The sequence below is a fragment of the Coregonus clupeaformis genome, chromosome 27, assembly GCF_020615455.1.
Source record: "Coregonus clupeaformis isolate EN_2021a chromosome 27, ASM2061545v1, whole genome shotgun sequence".
Lineage (NCBI taxonomy): Eukaryota > Metazoa > Chordata > Actinopteri > Salmoniformes > Salmonidae > Coregonus > Coregonus clupeaformis.
This window is the reverse complement of record NC_059218.1, coordinates 49,140,784-49,158,283: the sequence shown is the minus strand read 5'-3', so window position 1 is coordinate 49,158,283 and position 17,500 is coordinate 49,140,784. Positions and strand designations below refer to the sequence as shown.

The 17,500-nt window shown below is 43.6% G+C and overlaps 1 protein-coding gene across 1 annotated transcript in view; it reads left to right on the top strand.

Annotated features, from left to right (window-relative positions):
* LOC121542070 (phosphatidylinositol transfer protein alpha isoform-like) overlaps positions 1 to 17,500 on the top strand; it is a 56,028-nt gene that overhangs the window by 632 nt on the left and 37,896 nt on the right. Inside the window, exon 2 of the mRNA XM_041851514.2 lies at positions 11,359 to 11,389. Coding sequence (XP_041707448.1) covers positions 11,359 to 11,389 — 31 coding nt within the window. The remainder of the gene's footprint in view (positions 1 to 11,358; positions 11,390 to 17,500) is intronic.

Genomic DNA, 17,500 nt, shown 5'->3' with positions numbered 1-17,500 from the left:
TTTGCAAAAAAATATGATTTGTTATTTTTAAGCCCATTCAGAAATGATGTTCTGTATGCCGGTTAGATGGTGTTAGTATTATACCAGAGCCATCAGCAGCAGGCTCCGCGCCGCCGTGCCCTTCATATAGGCTGCAGTAACGGCCTGCACCCGGTAACGGTATAATGCAACGAGAATAAGCTACATCACGGAATAGGGACAGATCAGAAAAATATTGTAAGGAAAAGGACCAAAAAATACGTTAAACGTTAACGTTATAGGGACAGAAGCAGGCTGTGCGTGCCAGCATCCATCCTCTCCTCTGTGGTGTTATTGATGCAAGGGGTGAAGGTGAAACGACAGAAATAGCATTCCGTTAGCTACAGGGATTGAGTCAGTGTAGAGGTGGAGAGATGGAGAGATGGAGGGATGGAATAGACAGATGGAGGGAGGAAATTAAACCGTGGTACCAGCGTCCGTCTATTCATGTGGGATTCTAGCATCAGTCGTGTTTCACCGGGGAGCTGACGCCTGGTGCTACATGGCTAGCATCAGTCGTGTTTCACCGGGGGGCTGAAGCCTGGCGCTACAAGGCTAGCATCAGTCGTGTTTCACCGGGGGGCTGACGCCTGGCGCTACATGGCTAGCATCAGTCGTGTTTCACCGGGGGGCTGACGCCTGGCGCTACATGGCTAGCATCAGTGGTGTTTCACCGGGGGGCTAACGCCTGGCGTTACATGGCTAGCATCAGTCGTGTTTCACCGGGGGGCTGACGCCTGGCGCTACATGGCTAGCATCAGTCGTGTTTCACCGGGGGGCTGACGCCTGGCGCTACATGGCTAGCATCAGTCGTGTTTCACCGGGGGGCTGACGCCTGGCGCTACATGGCTAGCATCAGTCGTGTTTCACCTTGGGGCTGACGCCTGTTGCTACATGGCTAGCATCAGTCGTGTTTCACCGGGGGGATCACGCCTGGCGCTACATGGCTAGCATCAATCGTGTTTCACCGGGGGGCTGACACCTGGCGCTACATGGCTAGTATCTGTCGTGTTTCACCGGGGGGCTGACGTGAAGGGGAGGAGTGGAGAGGGAGAGGAGTGGAGAGGGGGAGGAGAGGAGAGGGGGAGGAGTGGAGAGGGGGCGGAGGGGGAGGAGGAGAGGAGGAGAGGAGAGGAGAGGAGTGGAGAGGAGAGGAGAGGAGAGGAGGCGAGGCGAGAGGAGGCGAGGCGAGGAGAGGAGAGGGGGAGGAGTGGAGAGGAGAGGAGAGGAGTGGAGAGGAGAGGAGAGGAGAGGAGAGGAGAGGAGAGGAGAGGAGAGGAGAGGAGAGGGGGAGGAGGAGAGGCGAGAGAGGCGAGAGAGGAGAGGGGGGAGGAGTGGAGAGGAGAGGAGAGGAGAGGAGAGGAGAGGCGAGGAGAGGAGAGGAGAGGAGAGGGGGGAGGAGAGGAGAGGAGAGGAGAGGAGAGGAGAGGAGAGGAGAGGAGGGAGAGGAGAGGAGAGGAGAGGGGGAGGAGAGGGGGAGGAGAGGGGGAGGAGGGAGGGAGAGGGGGAGGAGAGGAGAGGGGGAGGAGAGGGGGAGGAGAGGAGAGGGGGAGGAGTGGAGAGGGAGGGAAGTGGAGAGGGGGAGGAGTGGAGAGGAGAGGAGAGGAGAGGAGAGGAGAGGAGAGGAGAGGGAGGGGAGGAGGGAGAGGGAGAGGAGAGGAGAGGAGAGGGGGAGGAGTGGAGAGGGGGCGGAGGGGGAGGAGTGGAGAGGAGGAGAGGAGAGGAGAGGGGGGAGGAGGGAGAGGAGAGGAGAGGAGAGGAGAGGAGAGGAGGCGAGGCGAGGCGAGGCGAGGAGAGAGAGGAGAGGGGGAAGGAGGGAGAGGGAGGAGAGGAGAGGAGAGGAGAGGAGAGGAGAGGAGAGGAGAGGAGAGGCGAGGAGAGGAGAGGAGAGGGGAGGAGGGAGAGGCGAGGAGAGGGAGAGGAGGAGAGGAGAGGGGGAGGAGAGGAGAGGGGGAGGAGAGGAGAGGAGAGGAGAGGAGAGGAGAGGAGAGGAGAGGAGAGGAGAGGAGAGGGGGAGGAGTGGAGAGGAGAGGAGAGGAGAGGAGAGGAGAGGAGAGGAGAGGAGAGGAGAGGAGAGGAGAGGAGAGGAGAGGAGAGGAGAGGAGAGGAGAGGATAGGATGACTGCGGTCTGGTGGATCTGAACCGATTAGGGAGATACCGGAGCCCTGATGAGACCGACTGGAAATGAATTAAGTTGGTCACGATGGAATGCTGAATGGACACACACACACAACGTGGACTGAGACGTTGCTAGTGTCTTACACTGTATGTAAAACATTTACATTACATTTACATTTACGTCATTTAGCAGACGCTCTTATCCAGAGCGACTTACAAATAGGTGCATTCACCTTATAGCCAGTGGGATAACCACTTTACAATGTTTGTTTTTATTTATTTTATTCATGAAACACGGTTATAATCTAAATGTCAGTGTTTAAAACTTAAACATTAGGCATTTAGATTAGCCAATAAGGGTTGTCATCTTAAACCCAGGCGTTTAGAATGCAAGATTAAACATGATAGTCAGCTGTTTCCAGTCTGTTTCCAACCAGGAGAACACCTGTATGTTAAACACTAGCATGTTCTTCCCCGTCATAGAACACCTGTATGTTAAACACTAGCATGTTCTTCCCCGTCATAGAACACCTGTATGTTAAACACTAGCATGTTCTTCCCCGTCATCCTGCATTTAGTCATTAGAAATCTTTTCAATTGCGTGGTGTTTTTGTTACTCGACTGTAGCTAGGTTTCCATCAAATTGGCGACAGATTTTCATGCATTTTCACAGCAGAGATGTGTTTCTATCTAATTGGCTTGTTGCAGATAAAAGTCAGTGCGTGATGACGTAGTGCTCATAAAAATAACTTTATGTGCACCACGGTTAAATTCCCATGTACCGAATAAACAAAACCATCAAAATACAAGTTAAATGGTTTACATCGCATTTTCAACTCGGTCAGTGCTGTTTAAGATGAGGGAGGACAATTCTTTGTTTTTCATGAGCATGGCCTTATTTTTATTACAGTATATTGGATGACTGTCATTCATATTCCATTCACCCAGTTCAATATAACAGTGATAGGTTTCACTACTACATGATACTTGAATTTTCACTATACCCATCATGAGGTTGCTACAACTTAACCTATGAATGAAAGTTTACAACGTAGGTGCACACAGGTCGAGAGAAAAATTTGAGAGAGTGACACATTCAATACCGCCTTGCACACTCTTGCCTGCATCTAGCTGATAATGGGTGTAATCATTAGTCCAACAGTTACAAACTAGAGTTTCTATTGGTCAAATTCAGGTATTTTTTATCCCTGTTTAAGAAACGATTTTCAAAAGAATCGGCAGAATGAATACACCCCTGATCACGGGTAAACACAGTTCACTTTCATAGCAGCCATGTTGTATTCCTTCTCACCTCTATGCACTCTCCTTCTCTCACCTCTTCCCTTCGTTTGTGGACTTCAATGCACAACACATCAGCTGTATGTGACCAGGCAAAAAAAAACGTTCCCAGCAAACCCATATCATAACCGCTACACACAGCCTACATCGTAGTCACCATATTAGCTAAAGTAACGTCCTAGTCAGCATAGCTAATAGAACTAACTTGTTAGTAAACCCTCTACAATCATGCAGTAACGTTACAGTGTACAGTCAGTAAGCAGTTACACCGGCGGGCCCCGGTGGCAATAAATTAGTAAAAACAAAAGCTTACCTTAACTTGGAAGAGTTCTAATGTTGTGTTGGATAGTCATAGCGAACTAGCTAACATAGCATCCCTCCGTTTGAGCCGGGTGTTTGAGTAGGCTAAGCAAGCTAGCTGCATTTGCTAGCTAAGTAAGTGAAACTGAAAGTGAAAAGAAAATACGAAATCTCTCTCTATCTCTCACTTGCTTCTCCTTCATTTTGGATTAAATGAATTTGTTAAAAACTGTTCAACTATTGTCTTTCTCTCTCTTTGAGTCAACTACTCACCACATGTTATGCACTGCAGTGCTAGCTAGCTGTAGCTTATGCTTTTAGTACTAGATTCATACTCTGATCCTTTCATTGGGTGGACAACATGTCAGATCATGCTGCAAGCTTCAAGCTTTACCATTCTAGTGGGAGGACCACACAACGTGTCATCGCGTGACTCCAAGTTTACCTCAATGTAATAGTTATTATTTCTTAAGACCACAACATCAAGGATATTTAGGCCATAAGTAAAGAAAGGTCTAATATGTGGTCATGAAGGGTTTACTTTTAATTCAAACATTTACTTAGACAGTCACTTGGTAAAGGCTTCAGGAATGAAGGTTAATGAATGCAATAACCATGTCTCTGTCACTAACAACAAACACAGTTATGGGTGGGTATCTCTCACATTCGCTCGAAAGGCATGCTGGGGAATATGCAAATACGGCTTTACACCCTACAGTGTTAAAACAACACTCCCAATTCTAAGTGTTCCAGAAAAGTGTTCAGTGGATGTAAACACACTTGGTTTTACAGTGTATCTGTTCAGTGGATGTAATCACACTTGGTTTTACAGTGTATCTGTTCAGTGGGTGTATCACACTCTAACATTTTGCCTGCTTGGTTGGGGCCCCCAAAAGGCTAGAGCCCCTTCACGCTCTCCTCTCGTGGGGACAGGGACAATCAACACACGCTGTCCTCTCGCGGGGACAGGGACAGTCAACACACGCTGTCCTCTCGCGGGGACAGGGACAGCTAGGAATTACAGCTAGGAATATCCCCCCTCTCTGTAACGGCTTTTGGTGGTTCGTGGATGTGTCATTTTAGTAATGAGCGCCGCGACCGACGTAGCTACTTTGTAAGCTAAGCTAGCCACTGTAGCTAGCCAGTAACTCCTCCAGTGTGTGTTGATGTGACGTAGCTAGTTCGTTAGCTAAGCTAGCCACTGTAGCTAGCCAGTAACTCCTCCAGTATGTGTTGATGTGTCGTAGCTAGTTCGTTAGCTATGCTAGCCACTGTAGCTAGCCAGTAACTCCTCCAGTGTGTGTTGATGTGTCGTAGCTAGTTCGTTAGCTAAGCTAGCCACTGTAGCTAGCCAGTAACTCCTCCAGTATGTGTTGATGTGACGTAGCTAGTTCGTTAGCTAAGCTAGCCACTGTAGCTAGCCAGTAACTCCTCCAGTATGTGTTGATGTGACGTAGCTAGTTCGTTAGCTAAGCTAGCCACAGTAGCTAGCCAGTAACTCCTCCAGTGTGTGTTGATGTGACGTAGCTAGTTCGTTAGCTATGCTAGACACTGTAGCTAGCCAGTAACTCCTCCAGTGTGTGTTGATGTGACGTAGCTAGTTCGTTAGCTATGCTAGCCACTGTAGCTAGCCAGTAACTCCTCCAGTATGTGTTGATGTGACGTAGCTAGTTCATTAGCTAAGCTAGCCACTGTAGCTAGCCAGTAACTCCTCCAGTGTGTGTTGATGTGACGTAGCTAGTTCGTTAGCTATGCTAGCCACTGTAGCTAGCCAGTAACTCCTCCAGTGTGTGTTGATGTGACGTAGCTAGTTCGTTAGCTAAGCTAGCCACTGTAGCTAGCCAGTAACTCCTCCAGTGTGTGTTGATGTGACGTAGCTAGTTCGTTAGCTATGCTAGCCACTGTAGCTAGCCAGTAACTCCTCCAGTGTGTGTTGATGTGACGTAGCTAGTTCGTTAGCTATGCTAGCCACTGTAGCTAGCCAGTAACTCCTCCAGTGTGTGTTGATGTGACATAGCTAGTTCGTTAGCTATGCTAGCCACTGTAGCTAGCCAGTAACTCCTCCAGTGTGTGTTGATATGACGTAGCTAGTTCGTTAGCTATGCTAGCCACTGTAGCTAGCCAGTAACTCCTCCAGTGTGTGTTGATGTGTCGTAGCTAGTTCGTTAGCTAAGCTAGCCACTGTAGCTAGCCAGTAACTCCTCCAGTGTGTGTTGATGTGACGTAGCTAGTTCGTTAGCTATGCTAGCCACTGTAGCTAGCCAGTAACTCCTCCAGTGTGTGTTGATGTGACGTAGCTAGTTCGTTAGCTATGCTAGCCACTGTAGCTAGCCAGTAACTCCTCCTGACGTCATTTCACGGTGAGATGTCATTTCGGTAAGAAATGGCACTTCTGTAGCCAAATATCTTATCCATCCATTTTGTTTTTGTTTTTTAAGCATTAAATGACCTGGTTTGATGGTGCATTGATCAGTTATACAGTTTAAAGCCATTATTTTAGTATTTTTTTGCCCAAAGTCGACCTTTAAGCATAATGCAACGCAGATACAGCCCATAGTTATATTAGCTATATACCACAAACCCCTGAGGTCCCTTATTGCTGTTATAAACTGGTTACCAACGGAATTAGAGCAGTTGACAAGTCATTTTGCGTCATTTTTTCAAATGTATTTCCCCTTTATTTAACCTTTATTTCACCTTTATTTCACCTTTATTTAACCAGGGAAGCCAGTTGAGAACAAGTTCTCATTTACAACTGCGACCTGGCCAAGATAAAGCAAAGCAGTGCGATAAAAACAACAACAACACAGAGTTACATATATTTTTTTTTTTTTTTTTTCACCTTTATTTAACCAGGTAAGCCAGTTGAGAACAGGTTCTCATTTACAACTGCGACCTGGCATATGGGGTAAAACAAAACGTACAGTCAATAACACAATAGAAAATCTATATACAGTGTGGGCAAATGTAGTAAGTTATGGAGGTCATACCCGTGGTATATTGAGCAAGTTCGTTTTAAGTGCCCCAGTGCCGCGGGTGAGTGGACATTTCATTTTATGACCAATGGAATGGTCTAAAATGTGAAACCCCACCCAGCCAGGTCACCGGACCATGCTAAACACCCAGTGTCTGATATATCCGCTTTCAGCCAATCAGCATCCAGGACCCAAACTACTCAGTTTCTAATCACCATTTTAACTGAACTGTGAGGAGAACAGTTATTAGGTGTGCTTGTGGAACCGGTTCTGCACCGGTACCTTTCTGCGTTGTGTTCTGGTGAGGTGTAGGTGGAAGGGAAAGGAAAGCTCTGGACACAATTCTGCCGGTTGTCTCTCTTTTAATGGCTGCATGGAATGGATACAGGGCAAATGTTAATGCTGCCGTCCGGACTCTCATACACAAGTATGTTTGCTTCTCCTCATCACGCTTTGAGCAAACTGAAGAGTATGGCTTCCGTTGATGACATCACAACATCAACACTTTTTAGAAAATAAATACAATAAAATAGTTCACTCTTGAAAGTACATCTCAAAATAACCTTAAAATAGTAAATGAAGATAAATGTGAGGGATTTTCGGTGAAATACATAAAGTGGATTTTACACCTGTTACACTTGCAAGGCAAAGCACAACTCTAGATTTCATGTTGTTATTATTAGATTTCTTCGGCTCGCGCTCTACACGATTTAAGATATTAACACGAAACCAACTTCCAAATGTGCAGATTGCCCCAACTTAGACTACATGAGAAAAATATAGTACTTTTTTGCACTACAACAATATTTAAATGATCTTCCTTGCCAAAGTATTCACCCCCCTTGGCATTTTTCCTATTTTGTTGCCTTAAAACCTGGAATTAAAATGAATTTTTTAGGGGTTGTATCATTTGATTTACACAACATGCCTACCACTTTGAAGATGAAAAATATGTTTGATTGTGAAAACAAATAAGAAATAAGATTTAAAAAAAAAAGCTTTCAATACTTTGTAGAGACACCTTTTGCAGCAATTACAGCTGCAAGTCTCTTGGGGAATGTCTCTATAAGCTTGGCACATCTAGCCACTTGGATTTTTGCCCATTCTTCAAGGCAAAACTGCTCCAGCTCCTTCAAGTTGGATGGGTTCCGCTGGTGTACAGCAATCTTTAAGTCATACCACAGATTCTCAATTGGATTGAGGTCTGGGCTTTGACTAGGCCATTCCAATACATGTAAATGTTTCCCCTTAAACCACTCAAGTGTTGCTTTAGCAGTATGCTTAGGGTCATTGTCCTGCTGGAAGGTGAACCTCCGTCCCAGTCTCAAATCTTTGGAAGACTGAATCAGGTTTCCCTCAAGAATTTCCCTGTATTTAGCGCCATCCATCATTCCTTCAATTCTGACCAGTTTCCCAGTCACTGCCGATGAAAAACATCCCCACAGCATGATGATGCCACCACCATGCTTCACTGTGGGGATGGTGTTCTCGGGGTGATGAGAGGTATTGGGTTTGCGCCAGACATAGCGTTTTCCTTGATGGCCAAAAAGCTCAATTTTAGTCTCATCTGACCAGAGTACCTTCTTCCATACGTTTGGGGAGTCTCCCACATGCCTTTTGGCGAACACCAAATGTGTTTGCTTATTTTTTTCTTTAAGCAATGGCTTTATTCTGGCCAATCCTCCATAAAGCCCAGCTCTGTGGAGTGTACGGCTTAAAGTGGTCCTATGGACAGATACTCCAATCTCCGCTGTGGAGCTTTGCAGCTCCTTCAGGGTTATCTTAGGTCTCTTTATTGCCTCTCTGATTAATGCCCTCCTTGCCTGGTCCGTGAGTTTTGGTGGGCGGCCCTCTCTTGGCAGGTTTGTTGTGGTGCCATATTCTTTCAATTTTTTAATAATGGATTTAATGGTGCTCTGTGGGATGTTCAAAGTTTTGGATATTTTTTTATAACCCAACCCTGATCTGTACTTCTCCACAACTTTGTCCCTGACCTGTTTGGAGAGCTCCTTGGTCTTCATGGTGCAGCTTGCTTGGTGGTGCCGCTTGCTTAGTGGTGTTGCAGACTCTGGGGCCTTTCAGAACAGGTGTATATATACTGAGATCATGTGACACTTAGATTGCACACAGGTGGACTTTATTTAACTAATTATGTGACTTCTGAAGATAATTGGTTGCACCAGATCTTATTTAGGGGCTTCATAGCAAAGGGGGTGAATACATATGCACGCACCAATTTTTTCATTTCACTTCACCAATATGTCCATTACATGAAATCCAAATAAAAATCAACTTAAATGACAGGTTGTAATGCAACAAAATAGGAAAAACGCCAAGGGGGATGAATACTTTTGCAAGGCGCTGTAAAAGTCCCATAGACATTTACGTCAAGCTACCAGCCGCCCTCTACTACTTGAGTAAATGTCTGAAAGTATCTGGTTTGAAATGTACTTAAGTGGTGGAAAAAAATTACTCGGAGTAAAAAGTAAAAGTAAATGCTAGACATCAAATTCCTTATATTAAGCAAACCAGACGGCACCATGTATTTTGTATTGATTTAATTACGGACAGCAGGCACAGGGGCACACTCCAACACTCAGGCACCATTTACAAACGCAGTATTTGTGTTAAGTGAGTCCACCAGATCAGAGGCAGTAGGGAAGACAATGCATTATATTGATAGGTGCGTGAATTGGACCATATTGCTGTCCTGCCTGAGCATTAGAAATGTAACTAGTACTTTTGGGTGTCAGGGAAAATGTATGGAGTAAAAAGTACATTATTTTCTTTAGGAATGTAGTGGAGTAAAAGTAAAAGTTGTCCAAAATATAAATAGTAAAGTAAAGTACAGATACCCCCAAAAAACTACTTAAGTAGTACTTTAAAGTATTTTTACTTAGTTACTTTAGACCACTGCGTTTAAGACAGTGGTTCCCAACCGGTTTTCCCTCGGCATCCAAACTGAACCAGGTTGTCAGTCTCAACCCAATATTCGCATTGCGGAACGTCTTTGCCGAATTTGCAATCTGGAAAACTATTTTTAATGCTTTCGACATTAAATGTCAGGAACATTAATTCCATATTGCTCATATTCTTGTTTGAGAAACATAATCTGCAAAATAGCTAATATCTCAGTATTGAAAAAACTGTGATTGAAGAAAAATAGTTTTTAGAGAATATTATTAACAAATGTACATTTATGTTAATTCAAATTTCTACACATTTTCTACCTGATATTAGTTGTTTAAATTCAGACTGAGGGCCTTCCTCTGACACCGCCTGGTATAGAGGTCCTGGATGGCATCGTGCCCAGTACGCACTACCCTCTGTAGCGCCTTGCTGCGGTCGGATGCCAATGGGCGGCCATGTTGTGCCTCTCTTCTAATGGCACATTTCCACCGTCGATTTACCCCAGTGTTTTACCCAAAAGGCTCAGACTTTTTCTTGTTTCCATCTAGGCGGGCCGGGAACCCATGTCTCACTGGGCCATGGCTCCGGAGGACCCGCTCTAACTCGGGTCCAAGCCCAGGCACTGGTACCTTTTAGCTGTCATTTACTGTGAACTTTTAACAAAAGCAACAGTCTTGACCTCTGATTGAAACACAACAACACCAGAGCTTACATAAAACACTGGCTCTGGAAAAGCACGAGAACTCCTGTCTCTATAACTCCTCCGGCCAGAGAGCCCGGTTTCTCCGAGCCCGGTTTCTCCGAGCCCCGGTTTCTCCGAGCCCGGTTTCTCCGAGCCCGGGTTTCTCCGAGCCCAGTTTCTCCGAGCCCCGGTTTCTCCGAGCCCGGTTTCTCCGAGCCCCGGTTTCTCCGAGCCCGGGTTTCTCTGCTCCTCTCTGTAAGTCAACCTGCTAGACATCGACTTTCATTATGTGAACAGAAGTTTTTTTATTTTTTTTAAACAGTGAGATCTTCATCCCTCTTTAAACAGAAAATGAAAGCGAGAGAGAGAGAGAAAGATGGAAGGAAGGAATCCTCTCTTCTTTGAAGCAGGTGATAGGTGTTGTATGGGTGGAATAATGACTGTTGAGACGTACAGTTCCAGTCAAAAGGTTGGACACACCTACTCATTCAAGGGTTTTTCTTTATTTTGACTATTTTCTACATTGTAGAATAATAGTGAAGACATCAAAACTATGAAATAACACATATGGAATCATGTAGTAACTAAAAAAGTGTTAAACAAATCAAAATATATTTTATATTTCAGATTCTTCAAATAGCCACCCTTTGCCTTGATGACAGCTTTGCACAGTCTTGACTATATGTAGCTAGCATAACATTTATATCTGGAGAGAGAGAGGGGATATGAGACCACAGTTACTCACTCATTAAGTAATGCCCAACTTTACTTCCAGCAGCATCTGGTCTCCCATCCAGGGACCAATCAGGACCGCTGTTGGTTATTATGTCGGAATTAACAGCTTTTTCTAATCTCTCTCTCTCTCTCTCTTTCCCCATCTCTCTCTCTCTCTCTCTCTCTCTCTCTCTCTCTCTCTCTCTCTCTCTGTCTCTCTCTCTCTCTCTCTCTCTCTCTCTCTCTCTCTCTCTCTCTCTCTCTCTCTCTCTCTCTCTCTCTCTCTCTCTCTCTCTCTCTCTCTCTCTCGCTCTCTCTCTCTCTCTCTCTCTCTCTCTCAGTCGAGTTATTCTGCCCATATCAGTGGAAGAGGTAAGTTCTGTTTTAGTACTTGTGTGTGCGTGCATGTGTGTGTTTCTGTGTCATGCTTTAAGGATCACTCTAACTTCACTGATTAACCATTATACGAGACATAATCCCCCCCCCACACAGATGGGCAGTATTTCTGTTACATGTTTTTCAAATACATATTTAAATTACTTATTGTATTTCACAGGCCTGAACTACAGTGCAATGAGTATTTGGTGTATTTAATTACATTTTGATTTATAAAATCAGCATCCCTACTTCCCGCTATGTGTATATTTAAAAATGAACATATGCAAAGCATGCTGAGTATTATTCTAATGAGCCCCGAAACAATTCCATGAATAATGCCAAGCTTTGCAGTTCATTTTGGTATGTTCATTTTCTCATACAGCGCATTTGGAAAGTATTCAGACCCCTTGACCTTTTCCCCCATTTTGTTACGTTACAGCCTTATTATTAAAATGGATTCAATTGTTTTTTACCCTCATCAATCTACACACAATACCCCATAATGACGGAGCAAAAACCTTTTGCTATGAGACTTGAAATTGAGCTCAGGTGCATCCTGTTTCCATTGATCATCCTTGAGATGTTTCTACAACTTGATTGGAGTCCACCTGTGGTAAATTCAATTGATTGGACATGATTTGGAAAGGCACACACCTGTCTATATAAATGTCCCACAGTTGACAGTGCATGTCAGCGCAAAAACCAAGCCATGAGGTCGAAGGAGTTGTCCGTAGAGCTCCGAGACAGGATTGTGTCGAAAGCACAGATCTGGGAAAGGGTACAAAAAAATGTCTGCAGCATTGAAGGTCCCCAAGAACACAGTGGCCTTCATCATTCTTAAATGGAAGAAGTTTGGAACCACCAAGACTCTTCCTAGACCTGACCGCCCGGCCAAACTGAGCAATCGGGGGAGAAGTGCCTTGGTCAGGGAGGTGACTAAGAACCCGATGGTCACTCTGACAGAGCTCCAGAGTTCCTCTGTGGAGATGGGAGAACCTTCCAGAAGGACAACCATCTCTGCAGCACTCCACCAATCAGGCCTTTATGGTAGAGTTGCCAGACGGAAGCCACTCCTCAGTAAAAGGCACATGACAGCCCGCTTGGAGTTTGCCAAAAGGCACCTAAAGACTCTCAGACCATGAGAAAGAAGATTCTCTAGTCTGATGAAACCAAGATTGAACTCTTTGGCTTGAATGCCAAGCGTCACGTCTGGAGGAAACCTGACACCATCAGGTTTTTCAGCAGTAGGGACTGGAGACAGGTTCACCTTCCAACAGGACAATGACCCTAAGCACACAGCCAAGACAACACAGGAGTGGCTTCGGGACAAGTCTCTGAATGTCCTTGAGTGGCCCAGCCAGAGCACCGCTCCCCATCCAACCTGACAGAGCTTGAGAGGATCTGCAGAGAAGAATGGGAGAAACTCCCCAAATGCAGGTGTGCCAAGCTTGTAGCGTCATACCCAAGAAGACTCAAGGCTGTAATCGCTGTCAAAGGTGCTTCAACAAAGTACTGAGTGAAGGATCTGAATACTTAGGTAAATGTGATATTTCCGTTTTTTCCGTGTGTAGATCTATGAGAAAAAAAAAAAAAATGTGAATCAATTTTAGAGTAAGGCTGTAACCTAACAAAATGTGGGAAAAGTCAAGGGGTCTGAATACTTTCCGAATGCACTGTGTATAAAGACTACCAGTCAAAGGTTTGGACACACCTACTCATTCAAGGGTTTTTCTTTATTTTTTACTATTTTTTACATTGGAGAATAATAGTGACGACATCAAAACTATGACATAACACATATGGAATCATATAGTAACCCAAAAATTGTTAAACAAATCAAAATATATTTTATATTTGACATTCTTCAAAGTAGCCACCCTTTGCCTTGATGACAGCTTTGCACACTCTTGGCATTCTCTCAACCAGCTTCATGAGGTAGTCACCTGGAATGGATTTAAATTAACAGGTGTGCCTTTAAAAGGTAATTTGTTGATCTCCTTTCCTTCTTAATGCGTTTGAGCCAATCAGTTGTGTTGTGACAAGGTAGGGGGGGTGGGGGTGGGGGGGGTATACAGAAGATTTGGTAAAAGATCAAGTCCATATTGTTTGGTTACTACATGATTCCATATGTAGCTCAGTTGGTAGAGCATGGCGCTTGCAACGCCGGGGTTATGGGTTCGTTTCCCACGGGGGGCCAGTATGAAAATGTATGCACTCGCTAACTGTAAGTCGCTCTGGATAAGAGCGTATGCTAAATGACTAAAATGTAAAAATAAGTGTTATTTCATAGTTTTGAGGTGTGTCTGTAAGTTCTTTGTTTCTGGCCATTTTGAGCCTGTAATCAAACCCACAATTGCTGATGCTCCAGATCCTCAACTAATCTCAAGAAGGACAGTTTTATTAATTCTTTAAATCCGCACAACAGTTTTCAGCTGTGCTAACATAATTGCAAAAGGGTTTTCTAATGATCAATTAGCCTTTTAAAATGATAAACTTGGATTAGCAAACACAACGTGCCATTGGAACACAGGACTGATGGTTGCTGATAATGGGCCTCTGTACGCCTATGTAGATATTCCATAAAAATCAGCCATTTCCAGCTACAATAGCCATTTACAACATGAACAATGTCTACACTATATTTCGGATCGATTTGATGTTATTTTAATGGACAAAAAAATTGCTTTGCTTTCAAAAACAAGGACATTTCTAAGTGACCCCAAACGTTTGAACGGTAGTGTACATTACCGATCAAAAGTTTTAGAACACACATTTTCCTAGTTTTTATTGAAATTCACACAGTTTAAAGAACAAATAAACAATTGGAGACAAAAAATGAATCATGGATTTTGTTTAACAAAATGTCATCTACATTTTTGACTCATCAAAGTACAGTGCATTGCAAAAGTATTCATCCCCCTTGGCGTTTTCCTATGTTGTTGCATTACAACCTGTAATTTAAATGGTTTTTATTTATTTTTGGATTTCATGTAATGGACATACACAAAATAGTCCAAATTGGTGAAGTGAAATGAAAAACCCCCACAAGTGCCGCACATTCTCAGTATATATACACCTGTTCTGGAAGGCTCCAGAGTCTGCAGCACCACTAAGCAAGGGGCACCACCAAGCAAGCGGCACCATGAAGACCAAGGAGCTCTCCAAACAGGTCAGGGACAAAGTTGTGGAGAAGTACACATCAGGGTTGGGTTATAAAAAAATATAAAAAACTTTGAACATCCCACGGAGCACCATTAAATCCATTATTAAAAAATGGAAAGAATATGGCACCACAACAAACCTGCCAAGAGAGGCAACAAAGTTACCAAAGATGACCCTGAAGGAGATGCAAAGCTCCACAGCGGAGATTGGAGCATTTGTCCATAGGACCACTTTAAGCCGTACACTCCACAGAGCTGGGCTTTACGGAAGAGTGGCCAGAAAAAAGCCATTGCTTAAAGAAAAAAATATGCAAACACGTTTGGTGTTCGCCAAAAGGCATGTGGGAGACTCCCCAAACATATGGAAGAAGGTACTCTGGTCAGATGAGACTAAAATTGAGCTTTTTGGCCATCAAGGAAAACGCTATGTCTGGACCAAACCCAACACCTCTCATCACCCCGAGAACACCATCCCCACAGTGAAGGATGGTGTTCTTCGGCTTGCAAGCTTCCTCCCTTTTCCTCCAAACATCACAATGGTCATTATGGCCAAACAGTTCTATTTTTGTACATTACCGATCAAAAGTTTTAGAACACACATTTTCCTAGTTTTTATTGAAATTCACACAGTTTAAAGAACAAATAAACAATTGGAGACAAAAAATGAATCATGGATTTTGTTTAACAAAATGTCATCTACATTTTTGACTCATCAAAGTACAGTGCATTGCAAAAGTATTCATCCCCCTTGGCGTTTTCCTATGTTGTTGCATTACAACCTGTAATTTAAATGGTTTTTATTTATTTTTGGATTTCATGTAATGGACATACACAAAATAGTCCAAATTGGTGAAGTGAAATGAAAAACCCCCACAAGTGCCGCACATTCTCAGTATATATACACCTGTTCTGGAAGGCTCCAGAGTCTGCAGCACCACTAAGCAAGGGGCACCACCAAGCAAGCGGCACCATGAAGACCAAGGAGCTCTCCAAACAGGTCAGGGACAAAGTTGTGGAGAAGTACACATCAGGGTTGGGTTATAAAAAAATATAAAAAACTTTGAACATCCCACGGAGCACCATTAAATCCATTATTAAAAAATGGAAAGAATATGGCACCACAACAAACCTGCCAAGAGAGGCAACAAAGTTACCAAAGATGACCCTGAAGGAGATGCAAAGCTCCACAGCGGAGATTGGAGCATTTGTCCATAGGACCACTTTAAGCCGTACACTCCACAGAGCTGGGCTTTACGGAAGAGTGGCCAGAAAAAGCCATTGCTTAAAGAAAAAAATATGCAAACACGTTTGGTGTTCGCCAAAAGGCATGTGGGAGACTCCCCAAACATATGGAAGAAGGTACTCTGGTCAGATGAGACTAAAATTGAGCTTTTTGGCCATCAAGGAAAACGCTATGTCTGGACCAAACCCAACACCTCTCATCACCCCGAGAACACCATCCCCACAGTGAAGGATGGTGTTCTTCGGCTTGCAAGCTTCCTCCCTTTTCCTCCAAACATCACAATGGTCATTATGGCCAAACAGTTCTATTTTTGTTTCATCAGACCAGAGGATATTTCTCCAAAAAGTATGATCTTTGTCCCCATGTGCAGTTGCAAACCATGGTCTGGCTTTTTAATGGCGGTTTTGGAGTAGTGGCTTCTTCCTTGCTGAGCGGCCTTTCAGGTTATGTCGATATAGGACTCGTTTTACTGTGGATATAGATACTTTTGTACCTGATTCCTCCAGCATCTTCACAAGGTCCTTTGCTGTTGTTCTGGGATTGATTTGCACTTTTTGCACCAAAGTACGTTCATCTCTAGGAGACAGAACGCGTCTCCTTCCTGAGCGGTATGAGAGCTGCGTGGTCCCATGGTGTTTATACTTGCATGCTATTGTTTGTACAGATGAATGTGGTACCTTCAGGCATTTGGAAATTGCTCCCAAGGATGAACCAGACTTGTGGTGGTCTACAATTTTTTTTCGGAGGTCTTGGCTGATTTCTTTTCATTTTCCCATGATGTCAAGCAAAGAGGCACTGAGTTTGAAGGTAGGCCTTGAAATACATCCACAGGTACACCTCCAATTGACTCAAATTATGTCAATTAGCCTATCAGAAGCTTCTAAAGCCATTACATCATTTTCTGGAATTTTCCAAACTGTTTAAAGGCACAGTCAACTTAGTGTATGTAAACTTCTGACCCACTGGAATTGTAATACAGTGAATTTTAAGTGAATTATCTGTCTGTAAACAATTGTTGGAAATATTACTTGTGTCATACACAAAGTAGATGTCCTAACCGACTTGCCAAAACTGTAGTTTGTTAACAGGAAATGTGTGGAGTGGTTGAAAAACAAGTTTTAATGACTCCAACCTAAGTGTATGTAAACTTCCGACTTCAACTGTATAAACTAAATATATTTTACAGACACAATGCACCTTACAACAGTTATCTTTTGTTTGTTTTTAGTCCCATCCTTCAGCTACCATCAACCCCTCCCAGATTGATTTCTACTTTGCCATATATTTTTCAACTGTGCTGTGATGTTTCACAATGTTCTGAACTTTTCTATTCTCATAGTTTCTACAGATTGTAAATGAAAGATACAATTTTTTGCTAAAAGTATTATATTATTGATCGACTGACTTTTTAAATCACCCAGCAGTGCTATCTGCAGAGTTAGCTCCAGGGAAATGTTGCAGTTCTTCAACCATTCCTGAACCTGCGACCTGAAAACAAGCTACATATGGACATAACCAAAACTAATGTCTGTCTCTTTGCACCAAAATCTGCATAGCTGGGACGGTTGTATCCCCATATATATATATATATATATATATATATATATATAACATTCTATTGCTTGCAAGAATTTTGTATAATAATTTATATAGAAAAATTATACGTTTTGAATCCGGCGTTGTTTTGCATATAAGTTCATA